General features: G+C 30.9%; 2 protein-coding genes across 2 annotated transcripts; both read left to right on the top strand.

The window, feature by feature from the left end:
* The first annotated feature begins 4,684 nt into the window (after positions 1 to 4,684).
* Positions 4,685 to 6,658, top strand: LOC111626253. Its single transcript, XM_023369569.1, has one exon. It carries the CDS (start codon positions 4,931 to 4,933, stop codon positions 6,161 to 6,163), a length of 1,233 nt encoding a protein of 410 aa, XP_023225337.1. The 5' UTR covers positions 4,685 to 4,930; the 3' UTR covers positions 6,164 to 6,658.
* LOC111626266 (deoxyuridine 5'-triphosphate nucleotidohydrolase-like) lies at positions 6,468 to 7,678 on the top strand. The gene has a single exon (XM_023369584.1). The coding sequence runs from the start codon at positions 6,468 to 6,470 to the stop codon at positions 7,089 to 7,091; it is 624 nt and encodes a 207-aa protein (XP_023225352.1). The 3' UTR covers positions 7,092 to 7,678.
* Positions 7,679 to 15,940: the final 8,262 nt, after the last annotated feature.

Below are 15,940 nucleotides of genomic sequence, written 5' to 3'. Positions count from 1 at the left end.
ATGAAGTTTTTCAGGTTTTCTTCACAAATCTAACACCTAAAGAGTTAGTTTCCTGTAGAAAGCCTTTCTGGAGGCATTCCTCCTTGCAAGATTTCCAGGTGTTGCATTGCCTTCTTCCAGAAAGCTATCCATTCTGAGATACTTAATTGATTTCTTTATTTGACATCTTTGAAAGCATCATTCAAAATCACTTAAAATTTTTGAACAGTGTGTAGTGCTGAATAGTAGAAATTTTCATGTGCAAATGGTTGAGGTAATTTCGGGTAGAGTGCATTGTAAAATGCCAGGGAATCAAACTAAGTTCCAAATATAATATATTGCAGTATCAATTGTCATTTGTAAATTTTCACACAGCTGTATTAATTATGCAGTACAGTGGGTGAACGGTTAACGAACACAATCCCTTCCAAGACTTTGTTCTCTATCCGAATTGTTCCTTAACCGATTATCTATTTACCATAGGTTTTTATGGAAATATGATTAATTCGTTCTGAAGACCCCCAAAAATAAAAAATATATTATTTCTTACTACGTTTATTTATATGTAATAATAAAAATACATATATACACACACTTGCATTTTTGTTAGTCATGTTTTTTTTGTTTGAAAGGATTAAAGAATCTGTCTAATGTTGATTTGCTTTTCTCTCTCTGTCAGGATTTTTCGGAAGTAATTAATAGCATTGTAATTGTAGAGATCCCCCAAGTCTATTAACTTCAACCTAGTTTGGATGCCATTTTAAGACTGTCATTCTGACATCCTCCCACTTCTTCAAGAAAATGTTTAATAGCAGATTTCAATTTTCATTTTTTTTTTTTTTCAGAAGAAAGCATATCTCACTGAGTTTCTTGGTGTTCTTCATTCAAGAGTTCTTGGCATTCTTCTGTCATCAGATCAGTTTCAGGTTCCATTGTGAGCTCTTCAATGTTCTTTATTTCTCAGATGTGATTTTTGTTACTCCTTTAGTTGTTTGAGTCTTCTTGATTATACAGTACCTTTCTTAGATAAGATTGAATTGTGGTCTGCTGTAGACCTGTTCAAGCCATACTGCCCAGCAACATCAGGCATCTTCTGCCCACTCTTTACCTTTGCTATTATACACTCATCTTTCAAAAATAAAAACTGACGCAAAACTTAATGAGTGCTCGCCTGACAGTCTCACGAATACTATAAAAGAATTGTTTCTGTTAGAAAAATTAAAAAACTGGAATTACAAGGGAGGGTTTCAAAGTTCAGAGGAATACTATCTGATTTGTATATACTGGGTTGAGCCGTCAGTGTCAACATCTTCCATGCTCCGAAAAGTTTCAAATTGTTGCCTGAAGACAAAAGATGACCAATTGGTATTCATTATTTTTCATTGATTCTTGTGATTGTTTTGTGAGGTGTTTGTTATCCGATCATGTGTTCATTGAAGAAGGATGCAGTTACCAAGAAATTGCTGATATGTTGAATGTATCGACACGAGCTGTGTCGCGCATCCTTAAGCTGTACCGAGACAAAGGTTCTGTGTCACCAGGAAAGGCAAAGGCAAAGGCAAAGGGACGACGGCGGAGGATGACGCCCGTTTAAAGGCCAGTAGTGAGGCCAGGCCTTTTTCCACTGCGTCAATGTTGAAGAAGGAATTAAACCTTAGCATATCTGTAGATACGGTAAAACAGAAGTATGTAACATTTGTAGTATAATATTACAACCTTCCAACGAAATGTATTTCTGGCAGTTCATTATATCGATAGAAATAACTTTATTAACGTGTTCTTGCATATACAGAAATGTAGGAAGCAGGATAATATATATATGTTTTTTACTGTATTCATAGGTTGCGACAGTTTGAACTATACGGAAGGAGAGCAGCCAAAAAGCAGTGGCTCACAATCGGCAACCAATTTGATCGGCTGTGGTTCGCCCAAACTTATTCCCGTTAGGGAGTGGCCGACTGGGCCAAGGTCATCTTCACCGACGAGAAGACATTCCGCTCATCGAGCAGCAGGTTTGACCCGGAGCACGTGTGGTGCACCCAAAGAAGCGGTCGCTTCTCATTAGGTGAGTTTTTAAATTTCATGTATTCATGTCATTAACGCTTTGAACATGACAGCATATTCGCATGTTCATTTTTTTAAATAACAACTTTATTGACGTTTTCTGTTTTACAGGTGTTTGGGGATGGATGACAGTGGCAGGTCCTGGGGAGTTGGTGCGTATAGACAGTCACCTCACCGCCATGCAATATATCTCGATACTCGAAGAGGTATTGTTGCAGACAGTGAGGGCCGTCTATGGTGAAGAGCCGATTCACTTTGTACACAACAGTGGCTGCAGGAGAATCCACAACGCGTAGATATGGGATGGCCAGGAAGAGGGGCAGACCTGAACCCTATTGGACACCTTTGGTCTGAGCTCACCCGCGGCCCCATTCAGGTGGCGACTCCAAACGAGCTCTAGGAAATCGCCAGAGCTCATTGAGAGAAGCTTCGTGAGGGCATACTATGCGACAATCTTGTGGCAAGTATGCCCAATCGACTGAATGAGGCCGTGGACAGACTCGGAAAGTGGACGAAGTACTGACCCTCTCCCCTCCATCTGCGATGTTTAAACTAGTTGTCTTAACAGACCAAGAAGGTCTTGTAAATAAATATTTACAAGACAATAAAAATATATTTTGTAATGTCTTGTAAATAAATATTTACAAGACATTACAAAATATATTTTTATGTCTTGTAAATATTTATTTACAAGACATATTTACAAAATATATTTATTTACAAGACCTTCTTGGTCTGTTAAGACAACTAGTTTAAACATCGCAGATGGAGGGGAGAGGGTCAGTACTTCGTCCACTTTCCGAGTCTGTCCACGGCCTCATTCAGTCGATTGGGCATACTTGCCACAAGATTGTCGCATAGTATGCCCTCACGAAGCTTCTCTCAATGAGCTCTGGCGATTTCCTAGAGCTCGTTTGGAGTCGCCACCTGAATGGGGCCGCGGGTGAGCTCAGACCAAAGGTGTCCAATAGGGTTCAGGTCTGCCCCTCTTCCTAGCCATCCCATATCTACGCGTTGTGGATTCTCCTGCAGCCACTGTTGTGTACAAAGTGAATCGGCTCTTCACCATAGACGGCCCTCACTGTCTGCAACAATACCTCTTCGAGTATCGAGATATATTGCACGGCGGTGAGGTGACTGTCTATACGCACCAACTCCCCAGGACCTGCCACTGTCATCCATCCCCAAACACCTGTAAAACAGAAAACGTCAATAAAGTTGTTATTTAAAAAAATGAACATGCGAATATGCTGTCATGTTCAAAGCGTTAATGACATGAATACATGAAATTTAAAAACTCACCTAATGAGAAGCGACCGCTTCTTTGGGTGCACCACACGTGCTCCGGGTCAAACCTGCTGCTCGATGAGCGGAATGTCTTCTCGTCGGTGAAGATGACCTTGGCCCAGTCGGCCACTCCCTAACGGGAATAAGTTTGGGCGAACCACAGCCGATCAAATTGGTTGCCGATTGTGAGCCACTGCTTTTTGGCTGCTCTCCTTCCGTATAGTTCAAACTGTCGCAACCTATGAATACAGTAAAAAACATATATATATTATCCTGCTTCCTACATTTCTGTATATGCAAGAACACGTTAATAAAGTTATTTCTATCGATATAATGAACTGCCAGAAATACATTTCGTTGGAAGGTTGTAATATTATACTACAAATGTTACATACTTCTGTTTTACCGTATCTACAGATATGCTAAGGTTTAATTCCTTCTTCAACATTGACGCAGTGGAAAAAGGCCTGGCCTCACTACTGGCCTTTAAACGGGCGTCATCCTCCGCCGTCGTCCCTTTGCCTTTGCCTTTCCTGGTGACACAGAACCTTTGTCTCGGTACAGCTTAAGGATGCGCGACACAGCTCGTGTCGATACATTCAACATATCAGCAATTTCTTGGTAACTGCATCCTTCTTCAATGAACACATGATCGGATAACAAACACCTCACAAAACAATCACAAGAATCANAGTCAGAAACAAAGTATAAAACCTTCTGCAGTTAGTAAGGCTTATATAGATAACTTCAAGGTTACAATACTAGTTTTTTCTCACCTAGGAATTCCCAGAAGCATGTCCCTCTCCTTGACTGGCTTTTTTTATTATATTCCTATGTTTCTTTATATACTTTATAAGTTCCTGTATATAAATTACCTTATTATTTAGGTAATTCTCGTATATAAAATAAATTAAAAAAGGTAGGATAAATTTACAAGATATAAGGCTTCATTTTTGGGACTGGATGATGGACTAGGCAATTCATTTAATTCAGGCACTTGATTTTCCTATATATAAATTACCTTGTTATTTAGATAACCCAGAAAATAAATTAAAAAAGAGAATAAATTTACATAATATGTGTCTTCCTCTTCTGAACTTTTCAAACTAGCCAATCTTCTTTTTTCATATTCTTCCATTTGTTCTTTCATCATATATAGTTAATGTATTCCGGCGAAATTCTATTAACTTTCTTCGCATAACTCTCAATTCCTTCTTTTACATACTCATCGTATTCCTGTTGCATGCGAATGCAATAGTAATTATGAGGCTTTTTGTTTATAAGTAATTCTTTATACTTAGAATTTTCTACTCTATTACAGGTATGCTGGAGAATGTCGTTATTCCCGTCTACGATGTCCCTTATACTCTATATTTCATTTAAAATAATTTAAAGAGTCGAAATTTAAATTAAAAGAACATATTATTTTTAAAATACTCACAGGAGTATATATTCCGGCCTCACGCCGACATACAAGTTCCATTATACTCTATAATTCATTTTAAATAATTATAACCCCTTAATACCAAAAACTTATGATAAAAATCAACCTCATAATTATATTCTATCGATAGACGCAAATAATCTTTATGGATTCGTAATGAGTGCATATTTACCTGTAAATAATTTTAGATGGCTACACAAAGACGAAATAAATGCTTTAGACATACGTAATATATCTGACAAAAATAGCATAGGATATATCTTAGAAGTAGATTTAAAATATCCAGAAAATATCCATGACAGACATGATAATTTGCCACTAGCTGCTGAGCATATTAATATCCCATACGAGTTATTATCTAATTACCAAAAAACAGTATTAAATAAATTAAATTTAAAATATACCAATACTAATAAAAAATTAATTCCTACTCTTTTTGATAAAACAAATTATATAATTCATTATAGAAATTTAAAATTTTATCTAGAAGAAGGTCTGATAGTAACTAAAATTCATAGAGTATTGGCATTTTACCAAAGTGCATGGCTTAAAAAATATATAAATTTTAATAATAAGAAAAGACAAGAATCAACTAACGATTTTGACAAATCATTTTTTAAATTAATGAATAATAGTTTTTTTGGCAAAACGTGTCAAAATGTAAGAAAGCGTATTAACTTAAAAGCAGCTACAACATTAAAGCAATATCGCAGATATCTATCTAAATCATCTGTTGAAAATTTTCAAATAATAAACGATAATCTTACAATTTTTAAAATGAAAAAACCTAATTTAATTTTAGACAAGCCCATTTATATAGGATTTTGCGTATTAGAATTAAGCAAATTGCACATTTACGAAACATTTTATAAAATATTTAAAAACAGGTACGGGGAAAATGTGCATTTATTATATACTGACACAGATTCTCTTACACTTCAAATTTATACAAATGATGTTTACGAAGATTTTAAATCGTTCCCTGATATCTTTGATTTTAGTAATTATCCCAAAACTCACAAATTATATAACGAAGCGAACAAAAATAAATTAGGATATTTTAAAGACGAAACGCTATCGAAACCGATAATTGAATTTTGCTCTTTAAAACCAAAAATGTATTCTTATATTTTTGATAAACAAAATAAAAAAACTGCTAAGGGGGTAAAAAAATCTGTTGTAAAAACATTTAATCACGATAAATATAAAGAAGTTTTATTTAATACAGAACTATTAAGGCAGCAGCAATACGGAATTAAAAGTAAAAATCCTGTAGTAACAACATATCTACAAAATAAAATTTCTCTTTCCCCATTTTATGATAAAAAATTCATTTTAGATAATGGAATAGATGTACTATCGTTCAGTCATTACAATTTCTACTTTTAATTCTTACAGATATTCTGATATCATCATCATCATCACAATATGGTTTTTTAATAGTATACAAAAGGAAAACTACTTATGTAATACATAGCATTTGTAGTAGAACTTATTCGTGTTTGAAACAAACCTATAGGGAAGCAGCATTATTAAAATTGCCAAATAATAAACCATATGAATGTAAATTTTTTGTAATAAAAAATAAAATAATAATGCCTATATTTAATAAATATTTTATAAAATGTGATTGTATGAAATGTAATAATAAATAAATATTTTATATATTCTAGAAACTGTTGTGTGTCCAAAAATGGCTTCTTCGGGAGCAGCCGGATACGATATTTTTTGTACTAAAGGCTTTCAAATAAACCCCCATGAGCAAAAAGTAATTTTCACCGATATAGCCTTGGAAATCCCAATGAACTGTTATGCTAGAATAGCTCCAAAATCTTCTATTTCTTTAAACAATATCATGATCAATGCAGGAGTTATTGACTTCGACTACCGTGGAAATATTGGAGTTGTTATGTATAATTATGGATCAGAAACTATCATTTTCGAAAAAGGATTGGCCATTGCCCAAATAATTTTCGAACTAATAATGCATCCTAGTTTAATAGAAAAAACTGATTCATTAAACGCCACCGACAGAAACGAAAAAGGATTCAGGGAATATAGCAAAATTGCTTTTAAAGATTTTGAGGATTCTGAAGAAGAAAGTGATATTACTGAAAAAGAAAGCGACATTTCTGAAAAAGAAAATGATGATGATGAAATTACCTTATCTCATGAAAAAGAAGAAGAAGATGATTTTAACTGTGATGAAGATACTCATGATGATTTTAACTGCATTGATCTATCTCAAAAGATAGATTGTTGTAACGAAATTATTTTATCTGAAAAAGAAGATTTTGGAGATTGTGGGAAAAATTAACTTTTTTCTCAAAAAATAATGTACTCTAAGTAATGTACTCAATTATGGAGAAAATTAACTTTTTTCTCAAAAAATAATGTAATGTACTCAATTATTTTTTACTTAAATTGTAATATACTCAATTAATCGAGTTTCAAAAAATAATGTACTTAAGTAATGTACTCAATTATGGAGAAAATTAACTTTTTTCTCAAAAAATAATATAATGTACTCAATTATTTTTTTGTTAATTTTGTTAATATACTCAATTAATAATATGTACTCAAATAATCCAAGTATTATGTACTCATTTTTTACAACATAATAAAGCAGCAAATAATTTTTTAAAAAAATGTTTGTTTTTTATAGACAAAACACTCACCCCCATCAACTGGGAAGCTTTCTCGTCCTCACCAATAGAAGAAAAAACTATTCGACAATTTCAAAATTATGTTAATTGGGATACGATCAGTCGAAGACACAATTTAAGCGAAAACGTTTATTTCAGAATTCGCGAAGGACTTAAATTGGGAACACATATGGAAAAATTACCATTTTTCAACCTTATTTATTATGCAAAATATGGAATATGCAAAATGGGATTTAATTTGCCAACATCAAAATTTAGATGAACAATTCCTAACAAGATTTTCGGATCATCTTGATTGGAATAAAATCGCGGAATACCAGCATCTTTCGGATAATTTTATTACCCTTTTCATACATAAATTTGATATAAAAAAAATTTTAAAACACCAACAATTAAAAACCTCAACTTTACGCCAAATACATAATTACCTAAACTGGGAATGTGTTTGTCGTTATCAAAAACTTGACAAACAATTTATTGATGAATTCCAAAATCAACTTTTTTGGTGTTACATTATAAAATATCAAAAATTAGATAAGGAATATATCGTTCGCAATCGTGAGAACTTATTCTTGTATTTAATGGGAGAAATATGCATTACTATGAAGAAATTGAAGGAAAAAGTGGAAATGCTTGTATAACTATATTGTTAATAAAAGAAAAATTAAAATAATTTCAATGTTATATTATTTTTTAAATTACCACTCACAAATATTAAAATTTAATTTACTTAAAAATATTATTATTTCAAATTGTAATAAAACTGTAACTTATTTGAAACAATTTAATTTTGTGATTAAAATTTATATGAAACAATTTTTAAAAATAAATTAATTTTTGTGATTAGTACGTGTCAAACGAATTTTGTGATTGGTACGTGTCATATGTATACTACTAACAGCGCCCCTAGCCGGGCTCGTTTTGTGGTACAGTATTTTCTGGTCATAATTACAAATTCTAAATACTTTATTCATAATTACTATAAGTTAAAAATGAAAATAAGTTAAATTTTTAAATAGAAACCTTACTTATAATTGAATGATTTCTCCATTAAAAAAAAAATACGATAATGTTTGGAACGGAATGCTCTAACTCGTGAGGTTATTTGGTAGAATTATAAACCAAACAAAATCTAAAGCGACTTAAAAGTTGATATTTTCTCACTTTAAAGATGCTTCTGGAAATTTTTCTGGATCTTCTACATTTCCAAAGTTATATCATATCTGTAAACAAGAATAATCTGAAAACAATCATAATACTTCCATCAGAGGCGGCCCTAGCAAGGTTTTCAGGTGATGCGAAATCACATTGTGGCACCCCCTGTAAAAACTAAAAACATATTTTTTACATTATTAATATCTCAGATCTCCGAAAGATTAGCATAGTAGTAGTATGGATGAGAAACAATAATAATAAAAAGAAACAGTATTTGTTTGAAAAGGTTTATTTAAACTACTATAACACAGACAACGCTCACATCACGCAAAACTCAAATTTACATCGTAAATTAATTTAAAATTGAAACAAATTAAGAAATGAAAAATAAACTAAAATGCCTAGATTGCTACCTTTCTCGCAAATTTCTTTTATTTATTCAGAATAATTCAAGTCCTAGACAATACTATTTTCTATAGATAAAATCGCTAGATCTGACATTCTATCCCGACTCATGGTTGAACGTAAATACTGTAAGTTTAAACTGGCGGTGAATGGTTGTTTCTTTAATCCGAAAATGTTTCTCTCGGTAGACTATCTTACAGCAAGTCAGGTCCAGAAACTCTTTTATTGTATTTTCAATTCATATGCATTTCGAACTGGTTTCATTTTCCAGTTCCTCTTCAGTGCTCTACAATTACAATTACAGAATTATAATTACATATANAGTATCATCTTCGTTCAGTTTAATGTGTGATAAAACCTATTGAATATCAAGAAAAAGAACAGACATAAGAAAGAATTTTTAAAAAATTAAAAAATGGTATAAAAGTAACATAATTATCTTAAATTAACTAAATTATATATTACAAAATAATAATAGAATACCAAAGCTTAATTTTAGAGTGGAAACAAAAAATAGAAGCATACAGATCCCTGGCAAATAGAAAATTTTATGTATTGAATAATTTAGAAAAATTAAATTAAATAATTTACATAACTTGCCAAACAGTATTAAAAATACTGATAACTTAATAGGAAATATTAAAGTATTTAAAATAGATGAAAACCATAGATTACTAATCTTAGATATAAAGCAGTGGTTCCCAAACTTTAGGAAGCTTTTGGGAGTATTCCTCCCCCATAGGGAATCACATGCAATGGCACCTGCCCTGCATCTGCACAAGTGTTTATTGCTCTGTATTCAGTATTTATTTTATTTTATCACAAATTAAATAATACTGGTAAGGTTTGAGTGTAAATATGAAGAAAAGTACAATTTCACTATTAAAACCTACAGATATACCTATCAAATAAACTTTACACACTTTGCACAAATAAAATGGATAATATCTGTACAATCAGGAGTTCATTCCTTCTGAATGAAGTCATAATAAATGTAAATTAAAGAAAATTTTTACATATTTTGAATTGCACATATAATCCATGTTTGGTCCTAACTCTCTCAGTCCCACGCACAGATCATTTCCCACATTAACCCATGAAACTGTATTATTTGACAGTTGAATAGTTCATAATGCCTTTGCAGCTTCCTCTCCATTTATAATGCAATACATTTCTACAGTTTTCTGAAGCAAGAAATTCTTGGCAACAGCGTGCAATTTCTTACATTTAGCAATTTTCATTGCAATACTACATAAGAAGCTTTAAAAACCAGAACAACAAACACAGAAGACCAAAACAATAGAATACAAAATACATGTCAAACATTTCCATTAAATAATTATCCTTACAGAGTAATTGAAAAATTGCTAGAAGAGCATAAACTGAAAAAAGATAAAACAAAATCTAACATTTTATAAATTAGAATACACCCCACCATTCTATGAAAAAGCCCAAATTCTATACACCCCACCATTCTATTAAAAAACAAGAAAAGAGAACAAACAGAATCTATTATAAATCCATATTCAGTTAATATAAATCCATAAATCCATATCCACTACTTCAGTTAAATTTCCTGTAATATATTTCTTTTTTGTTTCATAAGACCCATGATACAGGTTCATTCACACATTACTTGAAATTGTTAATACCATTACCACTGTTAATATTACAATAGTACTGGAAGTTTTCCAGTTATCGATTTATCATCCACATAATCAACACTATGTAAAGGACAAACTGACAAATTATTATGAACAGATAACAGCACAGAATAAAACTTTGAGAAAGTATTATAAGCTTAAATATAGTGATAACTTAGTGTTTTGCAATCTTTTCTCTTCCATTTCTTAAAAGAACTGTGTGTATGACAATTCCATGATTAATGTACAGTACAGCATCTTATCAATAGAAGTTTCCCATTCACTTAACATTCAGGTAATTTGTATCACAAATATTGTAGTTTTTTTCTTTGAATTTTTCTAGTATTAAACTCTTAATAAAGCAATTTCAGTTGTAATGTTAATTTTTTATGTTTGCATTTATAAGTTATAAGGCAACATCCACAGAACTAAATACATTCTTTATTGGCGATGTTTTCCACTTCAAGTGAATAGAATATGATTTGAATGTGCAACATGGTGTAGAAACCATCAATACCTGTAGTAATTTCTAATTAACTTTTCAAATTAACTATTTGACTTCAGTATATTCCGATTCCGACAAAAGAAGTTCCATTTGTGAGAAATACACACTTATAATGACAGCAAACAAAACTCTCTACTTCTACACTATTTAATAAAGAGTTGTTTTGCATGCATGGGAGCATAAAAATGCACAAAAAAATCTTTTCTGCTCATTTAATTAAAGAAACTAACATATATATATANACAAAAAACAACATATTGGAAAATTAAACCGACATACAAAAAAATTCTGATACTCACCAACCATGATATAGCATCAGTATACAACAGATGGGCAAAAAATCTAGCCACATTTCTCAATTTGTTAGTTTCAAAACGATGAATAGTGTCATATGCTGTTTTAAAAATATCTTCAAAAGGCTCAACATAAATTTTGTTCAATTGACAAAACCTCTGAAATTAAATTCAATACTTACAATTATTTTAATCATTATATACAGAAATCATTAAATTAAAATAGTTTAAGGTTTAATACTTATATGAATTATTGAATCTTAAGAATAAATTACAAAATTCAATGAATTCTTTGTGATTAAATAAAACAAACAACGGATGAAAAATTCTTATTATTTTATTTTGTCCACTTTTTAAAAATAATGATGTAAAATACAACTACACCTTAAAATTCTAATATCAACTATACAGAATATATACCTATAGATGTGCATGTGCACTGAGAATTCAAATTATTGGATTACAAATGTGTTTTTGATATCCTTTTCCATATATATAAATAGAACTAAAATTCTAAGCTATCTAATTCTTTAAAAATTCAAAGACAATCTTCATCAATGTCACTTTACCAGAAGAAAGTAATCATTTCATTTTTCATTTATAGCATAACAGTTTTTTCATGTCTAATATCAATTAATATCAACATGTAATAATATTTTTACTATAAATACAATATACAAAATACTACTAAATTACTAAAATTAAATGCTACAGGAAAACATTGATATATATCAAGAAAGCATTTTTATGAAATAATTTCAACAAATAATATTTTGAAGCAGGTGAATTGACTTAATAAATTCGAAATTTACTAATTCTAATCTAATCAATTCAATACATCTGAATATGATACATTGATAAAATAGATGCAAGGTTAAAAATTTGAAACGTATTATATGCATAACTGTTTTTATCATCAGATTTTATAAAAAGTATTGAAGATGGTAAATGTCCATGCAATGTTAGATTCGACATAAAATTATTTTATATTAGTAACAATTATAACATTGAAAAGAAAAAATAACTATTGCATTTATAAATCAAATGTAATATTTTCCGTAAGTCAAGTTTCTAAAGATTAAAATATATAAATCAGGTAACAGTTTCTAGTGATATTTTGTAAAACTCCAATTTCTAATTCAAAATGAGACAGAGTTTAGTGTAAAATTAATATTCATAAACAATGCATTACTCACTTGTGCCAGAAGTCCAAAAAATTTTTTATATGTCCTTTGTTGTGCACAACAATCCAAAATCATGTAACACAATTCAACCTAAAAATACAATACAACAACTTATTTTCAACATTTTAAAATTAAAAATAAAATAAATAAAATTCTTTCTTGTCATAGAAAAGATTTTTGCCATAAAAATGAACACCTCAGATTAGTCTTTTTTTTTTATCTGGATATCAACCTGTAGGTATGTGGGCACTTCAGCACACCACCTGTATCCATTTCGCACCTCCTCGTCTTGGCTGACACAAAACTGTTTTGACAGGACAAAATGAGACCTCAAGCATATTCCCATTGTATCCAGAAGTGGCGAGCAGTTCATTTGAGTGAACTTGAGATCAATCGCCTGATCTCTCACTCCCCAGGTTTGAATCCTATGGAGCACCATAAGATGAAATAAAACAGTGTTTTTCAGTTACTGATCCTCTACAATTCAAGTGTTGAACTAAGCATCACTGTAGATTCCTGCAGTGTTCCTGAAGAATTGTCAAACCAATGCCAAGGTCACTTGATGTTGTCATCTGTGCCAAAGGATAGTATACAAGTATAATCTTACTTCTTAATGTAATATTCAAAATCCACATTTTGAGCATAACTGTATCAACATTATCAATCTTCAAACCCAGTGATGCATAATATGATGTCAGTTTAATAAAATGTATGTTCATCTTATTAGATACAGCATGTCCCAAAAGTATAGATAATCAACATTTTTCTACTTTTCAGAATTGTTAGGATTTAAGAGAAATCTAAATGATTTCATTTGCATATGCAAATTACTTTACACTAATTTTTGATAATTTCAAAATTAAAGATCATTATATTAATAATTTAACAACAAAAATATGCTTTTTTGCTGTCCCAAAAGTATAGATAATAAAACAGAATTGTAAAATTTTAAGCATAAGAAACTTAAAATTATGAAAATAATAATAAATAACATCAAGTAACACACAAACTTTGTTGTCAAATAATAATTTGAATATTGAATCAAATCTTTCCAAAATGCCACATGGAAGAGAGTTTAGTATAAAAGAAATTGCAAGAATATGGAAATTGATCTTGATCCCCATTTTGGCAAAACTCGTGCAAGAAGACGCTACAAAGTGGTACAAATATGTTTCGGACATCCAAAGAATTATTAACAGTACGCCAACACATAGTAAGAGATATACACCTTTTGAAATTTTGATCGGTACCAAATTGAAAAATAAAGAAGACCTAAGAATAAAAGAGATTTTGGAGGAAGAATTTTTAAATTGTATGATGAAAGTCAGAGACAGGATTCAGGAAGATGCCAAACAAAACATCTTGAAACTACAGGAGGAAAATCTTAAATCCTACAATAAGAAAAGAAAACCAGCTCCCAAATATCAGGTCAACGACCTTGTTGCCATCCAGAGAACTCAGTACGACGCAGGACTCAAACTAAGACCTAAATTTTTTGGACCTTACAAGGTTACCTTGACGATGCCTAGGGACAGATATGCGGTTGAGAAGACTGGTCATCATGAAGGGTCCAATGTGACTGTTACTGCAGCTGACCACATGAAGCCATGGCCCATTGGCCTTGACTGACATCAAGAACTTTTCCAAAACATTTCTAACCATGTTTTTTTTCTTGTTTTTATGTTTTTTTGTATAGGTGTTTTTAGTCTTCTGGTAATCTCTCTGAGGACGAAGTGATCTACAGGATGGCCAAGCTGTGGAAAGTGAAACATAATCTGCTGACAAGAGACAAAGGAGGCCGGTAGAGGGAGTCGAGTAGAGAGAGAGGACGACAATTGATGAAAAAGACAAACGTGCGAAAAAAAGTTCTACATTTGTTTTTATAATAATCACAATATTTTTATGTAATCATTATCGAAATCTTTCTTATCTCAATTAAAGTTTTTCAAAGACAAGAAAAAGTCTCACATATATATATATATATATAAATTCTTAAAGAATAAAAATTATAGTCTATGGAAAATCTTATTTCTTAAGGAGTAGACTGAAATATAGAAAATATCTCATCATNAATGAAAATTAATGAATACACTGTGTACAGTAATTTACCTGATAAGACAGACCTCAGAAAAATACTTTATGAGAGCTTTTATACTTTTATAAAGCTGTCTATAATGAAAATTAATTAACTAAGGATTTTTTCGCCCTGCCAAGGTGTGGACCAGTTATCCGGAGTGCTAAGTTATCGAGGGACGAGTTTTCGAGGTTCTACTGTATTACATTTCAATTTTCTGGAAAACAAACTTCCAGAGTTTTGTAAGATATATATTCAATTTATAATTAAACTTACAATATGACCTGGCTGAAGCTCAAGCTTAAGTAGTTTATGAGCACATTCTTCAAAATCTAAACTTGACTGTATTACAAGATATATCGTTCTCCTCAAAGAAGATAAGTTTGTTTCTGTATTATCAATTATCGTCTGACTTTCTTCTAAAAAATAAAAATAATTTCAAATAAATATAATAAATAATAAACAAGCTATTTATATATTAGTTAAAAATTAACAGTTTTCGTTCTTTTCTGATCATAAATATATGTTCAATCAAAACTGATAAATTGTCACTTGTTCTTGTGTATTATGTTAAAATAAATATATTAGATTTCTTTCACTGTTTTATAATCTGTAAGAGAAACTTCTGATGTAAACAAAATGATTCTGGACATAAAATTACTTGTTTTGTATTTCTGTAATTTATTTATAGTCACCCCTCGTTATATAATATTACACTTGTTGGGAGGAAAAAAAAAAAAAGCACAATATAACCAAGTACTAAATATTCCAGGTTCTTACTACACAGACTACACGTGCTATGGAATCTATCCTCCGTTCTATCATCATCAAGTGTTTCTAATATAAAATAAGCTTAGTTTCTCAGTACTGGATTTTATTTGTGATTATGTTATATTAAATGATGTTTACGTAAACCTCAATACCACGAATGCCCATTTAGCATTATTGTTTCTTTAACAACAACCTTTAAAGACAAATACTACTCATATAAAAACAAAATATCAGTTGCGATTTTATTATACAGTACTATATTTCACAATAAATTGCTTATTAAAAATTCATGTAATTTATATTTTTCAATATATTTATTTTGTTTGTACAAAATACAGAAATAATTTTTAACAATACAATAGCCACGATTATTATTTTAAAAAGTTTACGTTAGGCTTAACATTGACGAAAATTCAACACAAAGCGACACGCAACGGAGAAAGATTTCAGGGTGGGATAGGTTAATATAT

Source organism: Centruroides sculpturatus, unplaced genomic scaffold (genome assembly GCF_000671375.1).
Source record: "Centruroides sculpturatus isolate CEXI.00-Female unplaced genomic scaffold, Cexi_2.0 scaffold369, whole genome shotgun sequence".
Lineage (NCBI taxonomy): Eukaryota > Metazoa > Arthropoda > Arachnida > Scorpiones > Buthidae > Centruroides > Centruroides sculpturatus.
Note: the sequence above shows the minus strand (reverse complement) of the source record. Positions and strands in the feature narration are given on the sequence as shown.

Coding starts and splice junctions, on each gene's coding strand:
- LOC111626253 (XM_023369569.1), top strand. CDS start 4,931: ATGAGTGCATATTTACCTGTAAATAATTTTAGATGGCTACACAAAGAC.
- LOC111626266 (XM_023369584.1), top strand. CDS start 6,468: ATGGCTTCTTCGGGAGCAGCCGGATACGATATTTTTTGTACTAAAGGC.